The 18566-nt window shown below is 34.1% G+C and overlaps 1 protein-coding gene and 1 long non-coding RNA gene across 13 annotated transcripts in view; one reads left to right on the top strand and one right to left on the bottom strand.

Annotated features, from left to right (window-relative positions):
• PPP3CB (protein phosphatase 3 catalytic subunit beta) overlaps positions 1-18566 on the top strand; it is a 50280-nt gene that overhangs the window by 20181 nt on the left and 11533 nt on the right. For all 12 annotated transcript variants that reach the window (XM_045783193.2, XM_045783185.2, XM_045783189.2 and 9 more), the window contains exons 5-10: positions 54-199; positions 468-607; positions 712-789; positions 897-991; positions 3959-4084; positions 14721-14798. In XM_045783193.2, the coding sequence (XP_045639149.1) occupies positions 54-199; positions 468-607; positions 712-789; positions 897-991; positions 3959-4084; positions 14721-14798 (663 nt within the window). The remainder of the gene's footprint in view (positions 1-53; positions 200-467; positions 608-711; positions 790-896; positions 992-3958; positions 4085-14720; positions 14799-18566) is intronic.
• The window catches only part of LOC148109806 (uncharacterized), a 47721-nt gene that overhangs the window by 794 nt on the left and 28361 nt on the right, over positions 1-18566 (bottom strand). The gene's annotated exons all lie outside the window — the stretch shown is intronic.

Genomic DNA, 18566 nt, shown 5'->3' on the forward strand with positions numbered 1-18566 from the left:
CTTCAAAATGATCAGCTAGTAATGTGATTATCAATTACTTTTTCTTTTTCTAGGTAAAATTAAATATTCAGAAAGAGTCTATGAAGCTTGTATGGAAGCTTTTGATAGTCTGCCTCTTGCTGCACTTTTAAATCAACAATTTCTTTGTGTTCATGGTGGACTTTCACCAGAAATACACACACTGGATGATATTAGGAGAGTGAGTATATATTGTAGTTCCAAGGTCGATTCCTATTTATAGTACTTCGTTGGGTAGAGAGTAGAAGCTTCAGACTTCTCTTCACTGCCAAGATTAGGTAATGGTAAAAATTAATATACTGATATTTTAAGTAAATATCTTCTAACCATTCAGAACAATGTAGTATGGACAGTATTCGAAGTTGGTACCACTTTCCTGTGTCCATTCTATTCTCACTTTTTGACAAGTTATTTCTGTTCTTTGTTTCTTTCTTTTCTTTCTTTCACAGTTAGATAGATTCAAAGAGCCACCTGCATTTGGACCAATGTGTGACTTGCTATGGTCCGATCCTTCTGAAGATTTTGGAAATGAAAAATCACAGGAACATTTTAGTCACAATACAGTTCGAGGATGTTCTTATTTTTATAAGTAAGGAAAAATATCCAAGATTAAACACATTTTAGTTGTTAAAATAGCATATGTTTCATATAGAAAACCATTATTTTACTTAATTTACTTTTTTCCCCCCACAGCTATCCAGCAGTGTGTGAATTTTTGCAAAACAATAATTTGTTATCGATTATTAGAGCTCATGAAGCTCAAGATGCAGGGTAAGAATTCTGTTTCCCTGACCCAAATTAACACCTTATGTACAAATCAAACTTAGTAACTCCATGATTGATGCTTTACGATGCATATTAAGCTATTTGTTTTACAGCTATAGAATGTACAGAAAAAGTCAAACTACAGGGTTCCCTTCATTAATAACAATTTTTTCGGCACCTAATTACTTAGATGTCTACAATAATAAAGGTAAGATGTTGTTGATAAAAAAATTGTTAAACAACTTAGCATTTTAATTGACTTATTTTTTTTTGAAAATAATAGAAAAGAGGCATTGTTTGAAACTGTAACTATCCAAATCTCATTATAAAAAAGTGTAAGATATAAGGGAGGGGAGAGAATAAGAAATAAAAATCCAAAATGTGAAACTTAAATCATATGTAACCATTCTATGACTTGGCACTCATAGAAGCTATCTTATAAAAAAATGTTCTGAATTTAGTCAAGAAACCAAACATGATTTTCTCAAACTCCCCTTTCTTAAATCTTTCCCCTTAAAATCAAGAGAATGTTTTCTTGTTTGCATAAAGCTGCTGCCGCTGCTTGACCATTTCGTGTATTTGCACTGTATAGTTAATTTAGTTTATCATGTTCCTTGTTCTGTGTTCACTGATCTAGGTTCTCTTTCCCTTTCTTATTCCCTGCTTTTACCTCAACAGTCTTATCATTGCCCCCTGAAGATTAATAGTTGAACCTTCTTTGATCAGTTTATTCTGACCTCCTTTCAGGGATATATTCCTCCCTTTCTTTTCTTTTTACTGTTCTTTCTTCCTTTTTCTTACATCTTTTTTCTTCACCTCCTGTTCCACCAGTTTCTATTCCCTTTCCTTCTGTCCAGATTTGATCTGTTTATAATAATTTGGTTTCATTTAACTTTGAACATAACTTATTGACAGATAATGCCAAAGGATCTTAATCTAGTTAAGTGTGTGCCGAGGAAATTGAAGATGAGCTTGGGTATGTTTATGTAGTGCACAATTTCAGAAGAGGAAATTAAGAAGCCATCTCCTATTCTGTCTTGACATGTCTGGAATTCAGTTGACTATGCCATAGTTTCCAGGGTCACTGGAGCATATGTGCCAGGAGGAAAGAACAGAAGGTTAAAGACTTTTAAAAGTATTAGAGAGATAATGAGGTCATTGCTAAATATGGGTCATGGAGTTCAAAAGAGGAACAGAAGAGTTTTTTTTTTTTTTTTATTGCAGTTGATGGTTAAAAGATTAAAACGTTTGCCTAAAATCAAATGGTAACATGCCATATAACTTTGATACAGAATATGTTACAGAAACTTAATATTGTATTAATTACCAAAAAAACCTTACCTTGACTGAGTTGCTCGTCTTCAGAAGCTAGTATCAGTGCAGCATTTAAGGATTATGCCAGTGCTAAAATATTCTTTTAAATTATAGTTTGGTTTATAAATTTCAGAACTTCTAGAGAGGTTACCTAATGGTATGTGGCTTCATTTTTGAGGAGAATGTATCTAAGTTTTGATTCCATTCTTTTTTTTTTTTTCAGTTTACACTTTCATTTATTTTTTATTTTAATGTTTTTTTTATTATATTATGTTAGTCACCATACAGTACATCCCTGGTTTCTGATGTAAAGTTCGATGATTCATTAGTTGCGTATAACACCCAGTGCACCATGCAATATGTGCCCTCCTTACTACCCATCACCAGTTTTGACTCCATTCTTAAGAACACAATGGAGTGCTACATTTAACTTTCTACCAGTGGTCTAATACCTCACCTGTGACCTCCCCTTGTCAGGATTACAGGACCTACTGTTCAGTGCTCAGTTGATTATTATCTTATTGGTTGTCCTCTGATAGTTTGATTTAGGGGGTTAAGGGATCACTTTTCTGAGTGTTCAGAAGAGAAACTCAAACCATTGAATCTGTCTTGTCAAAATCAAATGTCTCTTAGTAATTATTAGTCTGTACATAGTGTTAGTGATTTGAGTGCTTACATGGTATGGTTATGTTTGTAATGTTTCATTTCATCTGTAAGGCAATTTTCTAGATTCTTTCTCTCTCTCGTTCTAAAGGTGAAAACTTGGTATCATTCCTTAATTTCTGAGGCTAAATTTAAAATACTTTTATTTCATAAGGGAAACAAGCATATTACTTGTGATTTTGTATTAGCCAGAATCTCAAATCTTGAAATTCTATGTCTGCATTTTTGTGCTTTTCATTAAAATGGGAAAAAAGTAGCCACATAATTATTGTAATATCTACAGAGCATTTTATACTTTTTATATACTTTCATGTGAAATATATTCTCTGATCATAAAACAAACTTCTGAGGTAGTCAGGATGGACATATTAGTCCTATTTTATAAATGAGAAACAGATTAGTTAAATAATTTACCAAGCATTGCAAAGCTAGTATGTGCTGGAGCTTAGATTGAAATCTAGCCCATTGAACCCAGTATTCCATAAAATAATATAACCAGTGACTGAAATCTATGTAGTTAATTTAAGATATTATTTTTTTTAACATATTGAAACATTAGAAAGATACCTGAAATTGAGATGAGTATGTTACCTTTGGGTTATTTGGTTATAGTATTTTCAAGTATTTTAATGGAATTTTTTTCTAAATGAAATAAAATATTTCTTTTTAGTAGTTTCACTTGATTTCCCATATTAAATGAAATAAATACATTCATACAGTCGTAAAGAACTGCTTTTTTTCTGAGTTTGTTTTTGTTTTTTGCTTCATTACCATCAGCTATCCTTTTCAGGTTGTCTGTAACTAAAAAGATCTTCTTAAATTCCTCCAATTTGTATGAACTTTTAAACCTAGAAAATTGCTCATTGCCATTCTGTGTTTCCTCTAAAAATTGAGTTTTCACAATTTTGGATATAGTAAAAGTGCATGTTCCTCATTGAATTATAAAGTAAAACAAACATTCTAGAAATCTAGAAATTTCAATAATAATTATAGATCTGACTATGCTCTACATAAAAGTCTGTTAAAAACAAAAATGTGTTATTACTAAAAATTAGTTCCTATCTCCCTCTACTAGTCCTCATTCAACTCACACCTTGATTCCCCACCCCTTTAAAACAGTATTTTTTTGCTTTTATGTGTTTTAGAGTTTTGGAGCTAAAGACAAATTGTTACATTCACATTCAAACTTATCTTACAGCTGCTGTATTAAAGTATGAAAATAATGTGATGAATATTCGACAGTTTAACTGTTCTCCACATCCTTACTGGTTGCCCAATTTTATGGATGTCTTCACATGGTCTTTACCATTTGTTGGAGAAAAAGGTATGATTTTTTTTTAATGTTTTATTACTGTCACATTTACTCCAGTTTACTATTGGAGGCAAATACTTGCCAAAGGAAACTGAAGTCTAGTTTCACTGTGGGTTCAGCTCTACTTGTGTCAGTGGGTGTGGATATGAGAGCCTCAAAGATATTTTGGTTAGCTGTTTATAGCCCCCGTGTGAGGGTGTCTGGGGGACTGGGAGAAGACTTATAAATAGCCTGATGTTGTCTTCAGCTGTTGGGTTTTCTCTCTGTTTTTCTTTAGCTTAAATCTTCTATGAAGGAATGGAGGGATAGCTTTGGTTTGGGATGGACACTTTTGCACATTTTAACACCACTTTTGGGTGATGTCAGAGTAATTTATGGGAGAATTTAATAGCCCTAGTTTTGGGCAGTGTTAGTCACAGCGGTTCTATACTCTGAGAAAAATGATAAAGAGAAGTTCAGGTTCAAACCTAATATTTCTTCTCCTTTATAAAAAATATGTATACAAATTTAGTGGTAATGCTTTCTGATAATTTCCAATAATAATAATATTAGTATATACTTAATAGGCTTTTTAAGAGAACATAAATGCTATTTAAGAAATTTTGGTGTTTTTTCCTAGTTGTATAGAATTCTTAGGATTTCCTTACTTCATCACATTCTTTTCCATTTTAGTGTTAATTTTTCCACAAGGCAATGCCTCAGTTTCCGTATGTGGAAAATAAGAGTATGAGAATACAGACATGATTGTAAAACATCTTGTTCTATATCCCTCTCAATTTTTTCCCACCTCTTCTATGTTACAAAATGTTCCTTTCTGTTTGGGATATGTTATTTCTGTCAATGCAATTTTGGGTTTTAAAATACAGAGTTAATACTTAAATTGTGTACGTTAAACAGATTTTTTAAGATTGACTTTGGCCTTCATCATTTACTCAGTAGGTCAACATTAAGTTAATATGGAGATAGAATTACCCACTGTAGCATTCGAGAAGGGGGCCAGTAAAGGGCTTAGGTGCAAGGGATGCATTACACTTATAACCTTCTATCTTTGGTATATGAGAAATAGTTCAATCATAGCATCATTGGGCTAAAGGGAATTTAAGAATTCATCTTGCTCATTCTCCTGCCTTCAGGCTAGACTGCAACTCAACTGTTTTAATGTAATATAAGTGGGGTGGGGGGTGGAAAGAAAGGGGAGGATAAGGAGGAAAACGGACATTTCATAGTTTCTAATTTGATTCACTAATGCCTCCACAATAAGGAAATATTTCATTATTACTAGTCTAAATATCTGTGCTATGAGTGTTTAAACAAGGAAAGAAATAGAGATAATGGCTTTTCTCAACTAATGCATCTATCAAAAATCAGGACACCATAGAATTTTAGAACTAATAGTGAACTTAATAATCATGTAGTCTGACTCCTTTTGAGAGATGAGAAAATTTAATCTAGTTTCTGTGGATCTTTCATAAGTGAAGATGGAGAATCAGTAGGTTTCTATCTGTTCCTGCATTTGAAGTCTGCTACCAAGTAATCTATTGTTCTTTTGTTTGCCACTCTAAATCATCTTATAAGATGAGGAAGTATTCAAACCTTTTGACCAGTTTTGTTTTTTTTCTATGGATTGTCTCCAAATTATTCATGTCTTTCTAAAAATGTGAAGCTCATATTTGAACATTATACGCAAATAGAATCCTAACCAATGTTGAGCACAGTAAGATTTTTTTCAAACTCTGCATATTTTTCCATTTTAATACCTGTTAGCTGTTTAGATAGCTTAACTACTTGATTATAATGAAAATTTCCTTTTGTTGTGAATAGCTGCAAGTAACATCTCATTTGTTCTACTTTGAAAAAGCCAGTTTGACTCTGATAGTCTCTGAGAAGCAACTACCCTAAGCCCGAGGCTTCCTCTCAGGCTGATTTAATCCTAAAGTTAGATGAAATCTGTGGTTTTAACCTTTTAGGGGCTTTGCATTTTTTTTTTTTTAAGATTTACTTATTTGAGAGAAAGTGTGCATGCACGAGGGTGCACGTGCATGAGTTCGGGGAGGGGCAGAGGGAGAGAATCCTCAAGCAGACTGCTGAGTGTGGAGCCTGTTGTGGGGCTGGATCTCATAACCCTGAGATCATGACCTGAGCTGAAATGAAGAGCTGGATGCTTAACTTAACTGACTGAGTCACCCAGGAGCACCTGGGGCTTTTTATTTATTTATTTATTTTTTTAAAGATTTTATTTATTTGACAGAGAGACAGCCAGTGAGAGAGGGAACACAAGCAGGGGGAGTGGGAGAGGAAGAAGCAGGCTCCCACTGGAGGAGCCTGATGCGGGGCTTGATCCCAGAACGCAGGGATCACGCCCTGAGCAGAAGACAGACGCTTAACGACTGTGCTACCCAGGCCCCCCTGGGGCTTTTTATTTCTTAAAAAAATCCTATGTTGGAAAATTTCCAACATATAGAAAGGCAGAGTGAATAATATGATAAATTGCTGTGTACCAATTACTCAGCTTCAACAATTATCAAATCATGGCCAATGTTGTGTCATTTATATCTCCATCCACTACTCCCCACCCCACATTTTAATTATTTTAGGTCATATTTCAGCTATTTCTTTTGTAGCTATAAATATTTTAGAATGAATCTCTAAAAGGTAAGGACTCTTTCTTATTGTTAAAGTAACTACACAAAAACTTTTATTAATTTCTTAACACATACTCTTTTGAGAATCTGATGAAAGTTATGGACTTTTGCCCCAGAAAAATTCATGTACAAGTATATGTACATTTGTACATAAACATAACATTTTCAGGATGCTTGTAGATCTGAAGTGATTTGGTAACTCCCCTCAGCTTTACTGGCCCCAATTTAAGAACTCTGTTCTAGAGGGTCCAAAATAGTGTGATCTTCCATAGAAGGTCATACATGTAAGATTTATTCATTTAGTAGATTTTTTTTGGAAAACCTATTTTATTCAAGTTACTAAAGATACAAAAACACAAGTAAGATATAGGTCTTTGCAGATTAATAGAAGACTTAAGATACAAAAATAATGATAACAAAATGTAATATTAGGTAAGAGCTCCTAGAGAAACAGTTTTATAAGAATTGAGAGGAGGGGTAGATTATATTTGTCGGAGGGATCAAAGTAGCATTTGAACCAAGTCTTGAAGAATGGTGGAATTGGAATTGTGCTGGTAGATATGGGCAAGAGAATTCGAGGTAAGAGAACTTACTAAGCCTGAGTCAGAAAGCAAGGGAGCGTAAGACCACTAACAAATGTTGAGGAGTTCAGATTGATTTACAGTTAAGATGTATGAAGGACAGTAGTAGAAAAAGAATGAAAAGTTAAGTTAGGGATAGATCATAAGGATCTTGATCACCACACAAAGAATTTGGAACTTTGATAAATGGTGGGAAGCAACTGAAACAGAATATGACCATGATAGTAATTTAGAAAAATTGGTGAAATGGACTGGAAGAAAGAGTAGAAACTGGGAGACCTGTTATGAAGCTCCATCCATAATCAAGTGGAAATATAATGAAGCCCTGGTAGCATTAGAAATAGAGAGCAGGGGAGAACTAAAGAGGTAAAATCTGTAAGACTTAACAAGATTGCATGTTGCAGGGGAGGGAATGGTTGAAGATGACTTGGGTATTTTTAGTCTGGTGATGATATTGCCATTAACACTCTCTGATGAAAACCTGTTATTTTAGCAACCCCTCACTCCAGTTGTAGCTGCCCTTGATCTTCATTGGGATTGCTTGGCCTTTGACCATGTCATTTTCTTCTTAGATCCCTCCTCGCCTCTCGTCCTAACTCACCTTCAAACTCCTTTCTCACTTTTTTTTTCTATTTCGTTTATCTTACAAATCTTAGCCCCAGTAAATGCAACCATTCATTTTCTCCATTCTCATAGCCAGGGTGTAGAGCATTGCTAGAGATATTTATACAGCCTTATGAAGTAGTACCACCCTTTGATTGCTGGCATTGGCTGGGCTCTCATAGTACCCAAAAATTCTTTGTGTCACTAGTCTTCTTCCTTTTCTCTTAGGATATATTCTCAATTCAATTTTTTTCTCTTAAACATTCTTTTTGTAGCCACTTCCCTCACTCTCAGAGGAAACATATACCACTAGTGGGAACTTTCTCTATTTATTATTCCCCTGCTTTATAAACTGCACTCATCTTGAATTCTTGTCTTGTTGAAGAGGTGACCCTTCTATCCAGGGCTAGTCCTCTAACTTGTTGGATTCCATTGTGCTTCTACTTTTTCAGGAAACTTGCTTCATCTGTAGATCTTCTGTATCTTCAAACTCTATTAAGTTCTTTTATAAATTGTTCAAGTCCATCTGATCTTTATTTTAAAGATAAATAACATTTTCCCTATTTGTTATCTTTCCTTGGCTACTACTATGCTATTACTCTCTTGCCTTTCCTTCAGAGGATGAAAAGTACTATATGCTTAAAAGCTACTATTTATTATTCACAAATGACTTCTGATAGCTTTGAAGATAAACCTTAACCTGTCGCACAAGGTCTTTGGACCTTCCCTGGTTTCTCTTCAGCCTCATTTCTTTTCTTCTTGTCTTAGTCTCTGTGTTCTAGCTATAACACAGCGTAACCGATTCCTGAATATGTTATGCTCAATTAAGTTTCATGCCTTCGTATTTTGTCTTTTTTCATAACAGTTTTACTGAGATATAATTTACATCCCATATAGTTAACCTATTTAACTCCTACAGTTCAGTGGTTTTTAGTATATTCGTGGAGTTGTGTGATTTGTCATTTTTGAAACATTTTCATCATCCTCCCCAAGAAACACTGTGTCCGTTAAGAGTCACTCCCCATTTCCTCCTTTCTCTCCTTGCTGGCCCTGGGTAACCATTAATCCATTTTCTACCTCCACAGATTTGCCTAATCTGGACATTTCATGTAAATGAAGTCATATAATTTGTGATCTTTTGTGACTAACATCTTTCTATAATGTTTTCAAGGTTTATCCATGTTGTGACATGAATTAGTACTTCATTCCTTTTTGTGACCAAATAGTAATCTATTGTATGGATATACCACTTTTTAAAAAAAAATTATTTTGGGTGGGGAGGGTAAAGAAAAGTTTAATTCCAATGTAGTTAATATACAGTGTTACATTAGTTTCAGATGCACAATTTGGTGATTCAACAATTCCATATAGTATTCAGTGCTCATCAAGATAAGTGTACTCTTAATCGCCTTCACCTATTTTACCCATCCCCCCAGCTACCTTCTGTCTGGTAACCATTAGTTTATTTTCGATAGTTAAGAGTCTGTGTTTTGGTTTTTCTCTCTCTTTTTTTCCTTTGTTCATTTGTTTTGTTTCTTAAACGCCACATAAGGGCGTGATCATATGATATTTGTCTTTCTCTGATTGGCTTATTTCGCTTAGCATTAGAGTCTCTAGATCCATCCATGTTGTTGCAAATGGCAAAATGTCATTCTTTTTTATAACTGAATAATATCCATTGTACATATTTGTGTGTGTGTGTTTATACTTATTTATACATTCATCTGTCGGGGGACACTTGGGCTGCTTCCATAATTTGGCTGTTGTAAATAATGTTGCTATAAACATGGGTTGCATGTATCCCTTTGTATTAGTGTTTTTGCATTTTGGTGGTAAATACTCAGTAGAGTAAGGTAGTTCTATTTTTAACTTTTTGAGGAACCTCCATACTGTCTTCCACAGTGGCCGCACCAATTTGCATTCCCACCGACAGTACAAGAGGGTTCCTTTTTCTCTGCATCCTCACCAACACGTGTTGTTTCTTGTGTTTTGATTTTAGCTCTTCTGACCGTTATGAGGTAGTATCTTCTGTAGTTTTGATTTGCATTTCCCTGATCATGAGTGATGTTGAGCATCTTTTCATGTGTCTGTTGGCCATCTGGATGTCTTCTTTGGAGAAATGTTTGTTTATGTCTTCTGCCCATTTTTTAATTGGATTATTTGGGGGTATTTTCGGTGTTGAATTGTATAAGTTCTTTATGTATTTTGGATACTAGCCCTTTATCAGATATGTCATTTGCAATATCTTCTCCCATTCAGTAGGTTGCATCTCATTGTGGATTTGATTTGCATTTCCCTAATGATGAGTGATATTGTTTACCACATTTTGTTTATCCATTTATTAGCAGCAAGACATTTGATTGTTTCCACTTTTTAACTATTATGAATAATGCTAAAATAAATATTCATGTACAAGTTTTTGTATGAACATATGTGTTTTTTTCCTTAGGTATAGAATTGGGAGTCACATGGTAACTCTATGTTTAACCTTTTGAGAATCTGCCAAACTGTTCTTCAGAGCAGCTGTATAGTCCCACCAGCAGTGTATAATGGTTCATATTCTTTTTTCATATTCTTGCCAACATTGTTATTGTGTATTTTTTTTATTATAACCATCATATTGGATATGAAGTTGTATCTCATTATGGTTTTGATTTGCATTTCCCTAATGAATAATGCTGTTGAGTATATTTTTATGTGCTTATTGGCCATTTGCTTATCTTCTTTGAAGAGATGTTTATTTAAATCCCATGTTCATTAGAAAAATTTTTTTTAATTGAAGTATAGTTGACATACAATAATATACTAGTTTCAGGTGTGCAACATAGTGATTTGACAATTATGAACACTATTAAATGCTTATTCTTGATTATATTCCCTATGCTGTACTTTTCATCCCTGTTATGTATTTTCTTTTATAACTGGCAGTTTGTACCTCTTAATCCTTTTCACCTATTTTGCCTATTCCCCATCCCCTCTCTGTCAGGCATGAGTTTGTTCTTTGTATTTATGAGTCTATTTCTGTTTTTTGTTTGCTTTGTTTTTTAGATTCTATGCATAAGTGAAATAACATAGCATTCGTCTTTTTCTGTCTGACTTATTTCAGTTAGCATAATATCCCCTACATCCATCCATGTTGTTGCAAATGGCAAGATTTCATTTTTTTTTTATGGCTGAGTAATATTTCACTGTGTATACATAACACATTTTCTTTATCCATTCATCTATCAGAAGACACTTAGGTTGTTTCCATAACTTGGCTATTTTAAATAATGCTGCAATAAACATAGGAGTGCATATATATTTTTGCATTAGTGTTTTTGTTTTCTTCAGGCAAGTCCTCAGAAGTAGAATTACTGGATCATATGGTATTTGTTTTATTTTTTTGAGGAACCTCCATACTGTTTTCCATAGTGGCTGTAATAGTTTGCATTCCTACCAATAGTGCATGAGAGTTTCCTTTTCTCTACATTTTCGCCAATACTTGTTTCTTATCTTTTTGATACAAGCCTTTCTGACTAGTGTGAGGTAATATCTCATTGTGGTTTCGATTTGCATTTCCCTGATGGTTAGTGATGTTGAACATCTTTTCATGTGTCTATTGGCCATCTGTATGTCTTCTTTGAAAAAATATTTATTCAAGTCCTCTGCCCATTTTTTAATGGGAATGTTTGGGTTTTCTGGTGTTGAGTTGTACGAGTTCTTTATATATTTTGGATATTAACCCCTCATTGGATATATCATTTACAAATACCTTCTCCCATTCAGTAGGTTGCCTTTTCATTTTGTTGATGGTTTCCTTCACTGTGCAAAAGCTTTTTAGTTTGATACAGTCACAACTGTTTATTTTTGCTTTTGTTTCTGTTGCCTGAGGAGAGAACCAGAAAAATATTGCTAAGGCCAATCTCTAAGAGTTTGCTGCCTGTTTTCGTTGAGTTTTATGGTTTCAGGTCTTACTTTTAGGTCTTTAATCCATTTTGAGTTTATTTTTGTGTATGGTTTAAGAAAGAGGTCCAGTTTCTTTTCTTTTTTTTTTTTTTTGCGTGTAGCTATCCAGTTTTCCCAACATCATTTATTGAAGAGACAGTCTTCTCTATTATGTATTCTTGTCTCCTTTGTTATAGATTAATTGACAGTATAAGCATGGGTTTATTTCTGGGCTTTCTGTGCTGTTTCATTGGTCTCTATGTCTTTTTTGTGCCAGTACCATACTGTTTGATTGGCATAGCCTTGAAGTATATTGGCCATTTGCTTATCTTCTTTGAAGAAACGTTCATTTAAATCTTGTGTTCATTTTTAAAGTGGTTTTCTTTTTATCACTGTGTTGTAAGAGTTCCTTGTATATTCTAGATGTCAGTTCTTTATGAGATATATCATTTGTAAATATTTTCTCCTGTTCTTTGAGTTGTCTTTTCACTTTCTTGATGGTGTCCTTTGAAGCACAAGAGTTTTAAATTTTGATGAATTCCTGTTTATTTTTTTGTTGTTGCTTGTGTTTTGGGGGTCATGTTTAAGAAACTGTTGTCTAATCCAAACTAATGATTTTCATCTGTGATATCTTCTAAGACTTTTATAGTTTTAGCTTTTATATTTAGGACTGTGATCGTTTTCGTTTGTTTGTTTTAGTTTTTGAGGAAGAGAGAGACGGGGGCGGGGGGGGGGGAGCGAGGGGCAGATGAGAGGGAGAGAGAGAATCCCAAGCAGGCTCCACACCCAGTGCAGAGCCTGATACAGGGCTCAATTTCACAACCCTGAGATCCTGACCTGAGCTAATCTGAAATCAAGAGTCAGACACTTAACTGACTGAGTCACCAAGGTGCTCTGCGTTTTGATCCATTTTGAGTTAATTTTTGTATATTGTGTATAGTGGGGGTCCAGCTTTATTCTTTTGCATGTGAATATTCAGTTGTCCCAGCACCATTTGTTGAAAAGACTGTTCTTTCCCACACTGAATTATTTTGGTTCCTTGTCAAAAATCAATTGACCTTAAATGTGAGGTTTTTATTTCTGGACTCTTAGTTCTGTTCCATTGATCTAAAATGACTACTTCATACTTTTTCTAACTTATGACTAGAATGCCTTATCTGCCCTTTCCACCTGACAAACTCCTATTGCATGATTCCTCTACCAGAAGCCTTTCTTTCCCCTGCAGGTCTTTTGTATAACTCTGCATATTTACAGCATAGGGCTCGTCACTTTACTGCGGTATGTATGTGCATATATATATATTTATATATATCTCCTTTAGTAGTTGGTAGACTTCCAGAGGGTAGAGACTGGACCTTTTATATCTGATTCCCCGAGCTTTAGCACAGTGCCTGGCATGTGGTGTGCTATTAATATATTTATAGGAGGAATAATAGGAGCAGTATTGAATTTTGTTTTGGATGTGTTCATTTCTAGGTATCATTAGGACATCCAGGGACTGATATTTAATAGAGATTTTTATTTATTAATTGAAACTTGCTTATACCTTTCTTTTTAAAATTACTCATTTGTCAAATATTTATTGGATGCCTGTTGTGTACCGATCGCTGTACTAGACTCTGAGGTATAATAGTAAACAAAACTTCACCCTGCATTTATGAAGCTTTCATTCTAATAGGAGAAATAGACAATATAAAATAGTTTAAGATGGTTGGCAGTAAAACCATCAGGGAAATCAGAGACTGAAGGAGAGGTCAAGACTGATGATAGAGACCTTGGAATCATCTTCACGAAGGTGATACTTGAAACGGTATAGTTATAGATGGAATCACCAAGAGATTGAGCATATGAAACCACCAAGAGATTGTGCAGAGAGAGCCTTGAGAATATCTAAATTTAGGGGGGAAATAGTCTGAAATGTAGGAAAACCAAAAGAATAGAACCCTGCAATCTAAGGGAAAAGAGAAGGGAGAAATACGTAGAATGGTAAAGGAGTAAGCCTAAGGAAGAACCATGGGTTCAGGTTGTTAGTCATTCGTAATCTTAAGAATTAAGTTTTAGGGGACCTGCTAGAGTCAGTTTTTTAAAAATTGAATCCTGGGGGCTTCTGGGTGGCTCAGTTAGTTAAGCATCTGACTCTTGATTTCAGCTAGGTCATGATCCCAGGGTTGTGAGATCTGAGCCCCATATCGGCTCCGCGCCAAGAGTGGAGCCTGCTTAGGATTCTCTCTCTCCTTCTCCCTCTCTCCCTCCCCACTCACGCTCTCTCTCTTAAAAAAAAAATTCTGGGACTTTTTTGAAACAGTGAAATTGTGCTGTGAGTTTTTTCTTACTGTCTAAGGAAACACAGTATCCATAAATGAAGAATTTAAATATATACATTTAGATGTTATTCATCTCTGGGGGACTTTTTTTTTTTTTTTCCCTGAGAGACCTGAAAACTTATTCTTTACAGAATTTCTCTCAGACTTGTAATCCACTGAATTTCTTTCATTTTGAAAACCTTGTGTTTGTTTGTTTTTTAAGATTTTATTTATTTGAGAGAGAGAGAGCATGTGCAAACAGAGGGAAGGGCAGAGAGGGAGGGAGAGGAAGAGAGAAAGAATCCCAAGTGGACTCCATGCTGTGCTCGGAGCCCAACTCAAGGCTCAGTCTCAAGACCTGAGGTCATGACCTGAGCCGAAACAGAGTTGGACGCTTAACCGACTTGAGTCACCCAGGGGCCCCAAACCTTGGTATTTTTTAGTTTCTTCATTCTTGCTATCAGAATGTATATCTTCGTGGGTTAAAAATCATTTGACCGTTATATGAACAATTGGTGTGTATACATATAGACAGTTGAATTTGGTCCGCTAACATGTAAATGTTCTTTTTTCTTTTTTCATTTTTGAATAGTGACAGAAATGTTGGTAAATGTTCTGAGTATTTGCTCTGATGATGAACTGATGACTGAAGGTGAAGACCAGTTTGATGGTATGATTATTCATTTTACTATTTTTTATTGTGAAATGGTATCTTTTAATTGCCCAGCTTCAATACATATTCTTTCGCAAAATGTAGTCATTGTTCTCAAATGGCTATGCCATTTGATAAGGGTCAAGACACTTTTTCAGAATCTGCTTATTTTAAGATATTTTTTAGCAATTTTGCTTTTTTTCTATTGGTATGGGGAAGATGGATTTTGGGAAAAGGGAAATTTGGAAGAACAGATGGAAAGGAAAATTGAAAATACTAAAGAATGTGGTTCTTCATGAATATGGACACTGCTTAAAGGGAGGATAAAAATGCTTTTTGTTTCATTGGTACAGCCTTCTAGGTGCATCAGAAACATACTTGAACCCCCAATGTTGTTGTCACTGTTTTTTCCCAAAAACTAAAGTATGCTGTTCCCAACTTATAAGTGGTTGTGTTCTAAGAGACCCCTTACTGTTTTAGTTTGGTTTTCAGAAGCATCTTTTCCGTAGAAACAAGGTTAGATATGGCTGTTTGTTCTTATGTAAGCCAACCAGCCTATGTACTGATGTGCATTTATAGTGTAATTTAATACCATAAAAACAAAACTCCTTTTATTTTTATGTCTTGAAGTTTTTATTAAAACTTTTTAAATTTAAATATTTTTAAAAATTTAAGTCACTGAGAAACAAAAATGTAAACAACTTAAAACTGAGAACTTCGTTGCAGCATTCTTTTCATAGTTGTAATCAGTATATAATTGTTTCCATATATTAAACATGGTCTGTATATTGGTACAACTTAATAGCTATGTATTTCTAAGTATATTAATATACCAGTATTTTCATAGTTACTCTCATGTTGTTTGGCATTTGGGTTGCTTTCAGTTATCCTTATCATGAAGAGCATGCAATACATATGTTTGTACAATAGTTTTTTCCTTGGGATAAATTTCTTGAAGAGAATTACAGAGTTAAATATATGTTTTAGCTTCGTTATTTTAGCTATGAACTGCCAGATTACTTCGCAGAAGAATTGGACCAATGTGAAGTACTTTTAGCGATGAATCCATTGACCTCTTTCTCCACAGGCCCACCTCATTGGGTTTTGGTCATTTTTACTTATTTTGCTTGTTGGCTACAAATTAGTGAATTACGCTTGGTTTAATTTACATTTCTTTGATTTTCTAATGATTTTTTATTTAAAAAAATTACTGTCTATTTTTTAAAGTGTATAAACTGTATATCTCATTTGACTGCTTTTTAAGTACAGTCCGAGTAAAAACTACTTAGCAATTTCTCTGCTTACAAACAGGTTTAATTCTTAAACACTGTTGTAAACCCATTTGTTAAAAGTACAAAGTGGCCATGTACAAGTGTCTGCTGTTGCCATCTGTTGGTGGCAAGCAGAGATGTGCTTTTACTCTGGCTCATAGTTTTGTTAACCGAAATAAATGATATCCGTTTGTTTTTGGTTTGGATAATAGGCTTTAATGAGTAATATTTATTTTTTATTTTAATTCTCCTTTTGTTTGTGTAGAAGTTTTAACTCTACCATATTTCATTATATTTGTCTTTTACATAAAATTTTTAAGTAGTTACAATTAAATATTTTTTCCCTATTCTGCCACCTTTTCCCTTTTCTCTTGTTAAACTAGGTCTGGGTTCAGATTCTAGTTTCTTATAGTGGCTGTATGACCTCAGGCAAATTACTTAGTTTCTCTGAGTCTCAGTTTTTTTATCTTCAAAATGAAGATAATAGTATCTATTTCATAATCTTACAGGTATTGATATAATGACTGAAATAATTTTGGTTCATAGTTCACTAATTTCTTCAGATAACGTTTTCTATTGTATGTCAAATTCTGTGAAATATCAAGTAGCAGTTTTAATTGGTATCTCATTAAATCCATATCTGCATCTAGGAAGTTTTAATACTTAGTTTTCTAAACTAAGATCAGGATCTCTTGCTCTATATAATTAGTTAATTTACAATAATTACTGCATTTAATATATTTAATGTACAGTTATTCCATTTAAAATCACATAGTTTTTCCTCTGAAAAAATCTGTTATTATCAACGTAAATTAATACTGTAGTATTTTATATCCTTATATTATTACAACTGGTATCTCTTAACATATTTTCTGTGTATAAGGTATATATTATATATTTGTGGGTTTATCTTATGACAACTTGGATCAGCAGAATTATTTCCTATGATAATTTTTATTTTGTTTTCCTTAACTTTTAAAAATGTCATTTGCATAAGGCTGATATTGTTATTTTTCTACATTTTACCTTTATTTCTTTTTCTTTTTAACAAATTTGTATCAATATTCATAGTGTTTTTTTAAAATAGTATTTTAAATAGGATTGGTGATAGGTAATGCTTTAGTTCTCTTATAAAAAAAATTTTCCTTGTTAAGTCTATTACAGTTGGTTTAGTACTTATGACTTATATGAGGAGAGACACTGAATCATTTTGGGGATTCAACCAGGAATATGTGTAAAATTTATTATATTCCAAATGAGATTTTATGTATCTAATCAACATTTTCCTCTCCACGATAAATTATGTTTATTTATCCACTTGTTATATCATTCTTGCACTCCAGAGAATTAAGTTCTATCATTAAAGAGGTGGTGTAGTTTAGTGAAAAGGATCAGTGGTCTAGGTATCTTTGCGTTATCATTATGCTAGCTGTGTAATCTTGGGGAAGTTACTTAACTTCCCAGGATCTTCTCATCCATGGATTGAAGGATAGAAAGGAAATAATTTTAAAAATTGGTAAGTTGTCATTTATGACAGTTTTATATGTGAAAATACACTGAGTTCCAGCTTTGAATACTAGAAATAGATCTCCTTTCACTGCCAGCATAGCAGGTGTAATTACTCCTCATTTCTTCACCCTTCCATACCAAGTGTTAGGAGTAGAGACTCCAAGAAAATTTTAAGAATATGAATCTGGGAGTTTGTATGGAGGAATGAGAATTGTTTGGGGGAGACCACTGAAGAATGGAGGAAATGGGAGGAGATTAGGATAGATACTAAGATGGGATAGGGAAAAGAGCTGCTGGAACTGGTTTATTTCCCTTCCTTAGTCACATTCCCATACTTCTTTCCCTTAACTCTGTACATCTTTTCTCCTTTCCTTTCACCATGATAGTATGCCTTTCGTCCTCTCCTTCCCCTTTTCCTATTCAGCAGTGGAACCATCCGATGAGCTGGGCATGGGGAGAAAGCTGACTTAGGAAGAAAACTTGGTGGCATGGGGATTGCTGTGGAGGCAAAATAAGAGTTTAGCTTCTCTGCGGGGAAAGGGAGAGAGCAGGAATGGAGATATCCCAGTGGCAGGAAGGAAAGAATAGTTTTTGCATATTTAAGGCTGTGATAAGGAATAAGACTCTCTTCTTAAGTGATGATCTTTGGTATTCTTCATTGTTTAATATATATGTGGATTTATTTTTAAAGGCAAAAATTTGCATAAACATTGCATGTATAAGTGCACATAGCATTCCTTTTGGAGGTATTATTTAATCATTAAACAGAATTTCTGAACACTGATTCTGTGATATTTAGAATGCATACTATTTCTTTCAGATATTTATCTTTTGTCTTGAGTTTGGTAAAGGAAATACATAATCCACATGTGTAACAGTTTTACTAAACAAAAACTTTGCATTTCCTGTAATGGAATCATGTATCTCTGCATTAGAATGGAAGATACGGAAAGCTCAAATGAAACATTTCTGCTGCCTACTCTTAGAGCTGTTACTTGCTTTGAAA

This window comes from Ursus americanus, chromosome 6 (genome assembly GCF_024610735.1).
Source record: "Ursus americanus isolate L20-20 chromosome 6, mUrsAme1.1.p, whole genome shotgun sequence".
NCBI classification, from domain to species: domain Eukaryota; kingdom Metazoa; phylum Chordata; class Mammalia; order Carnivora; family Ursidae; genus Ursus; species Ursus americanus.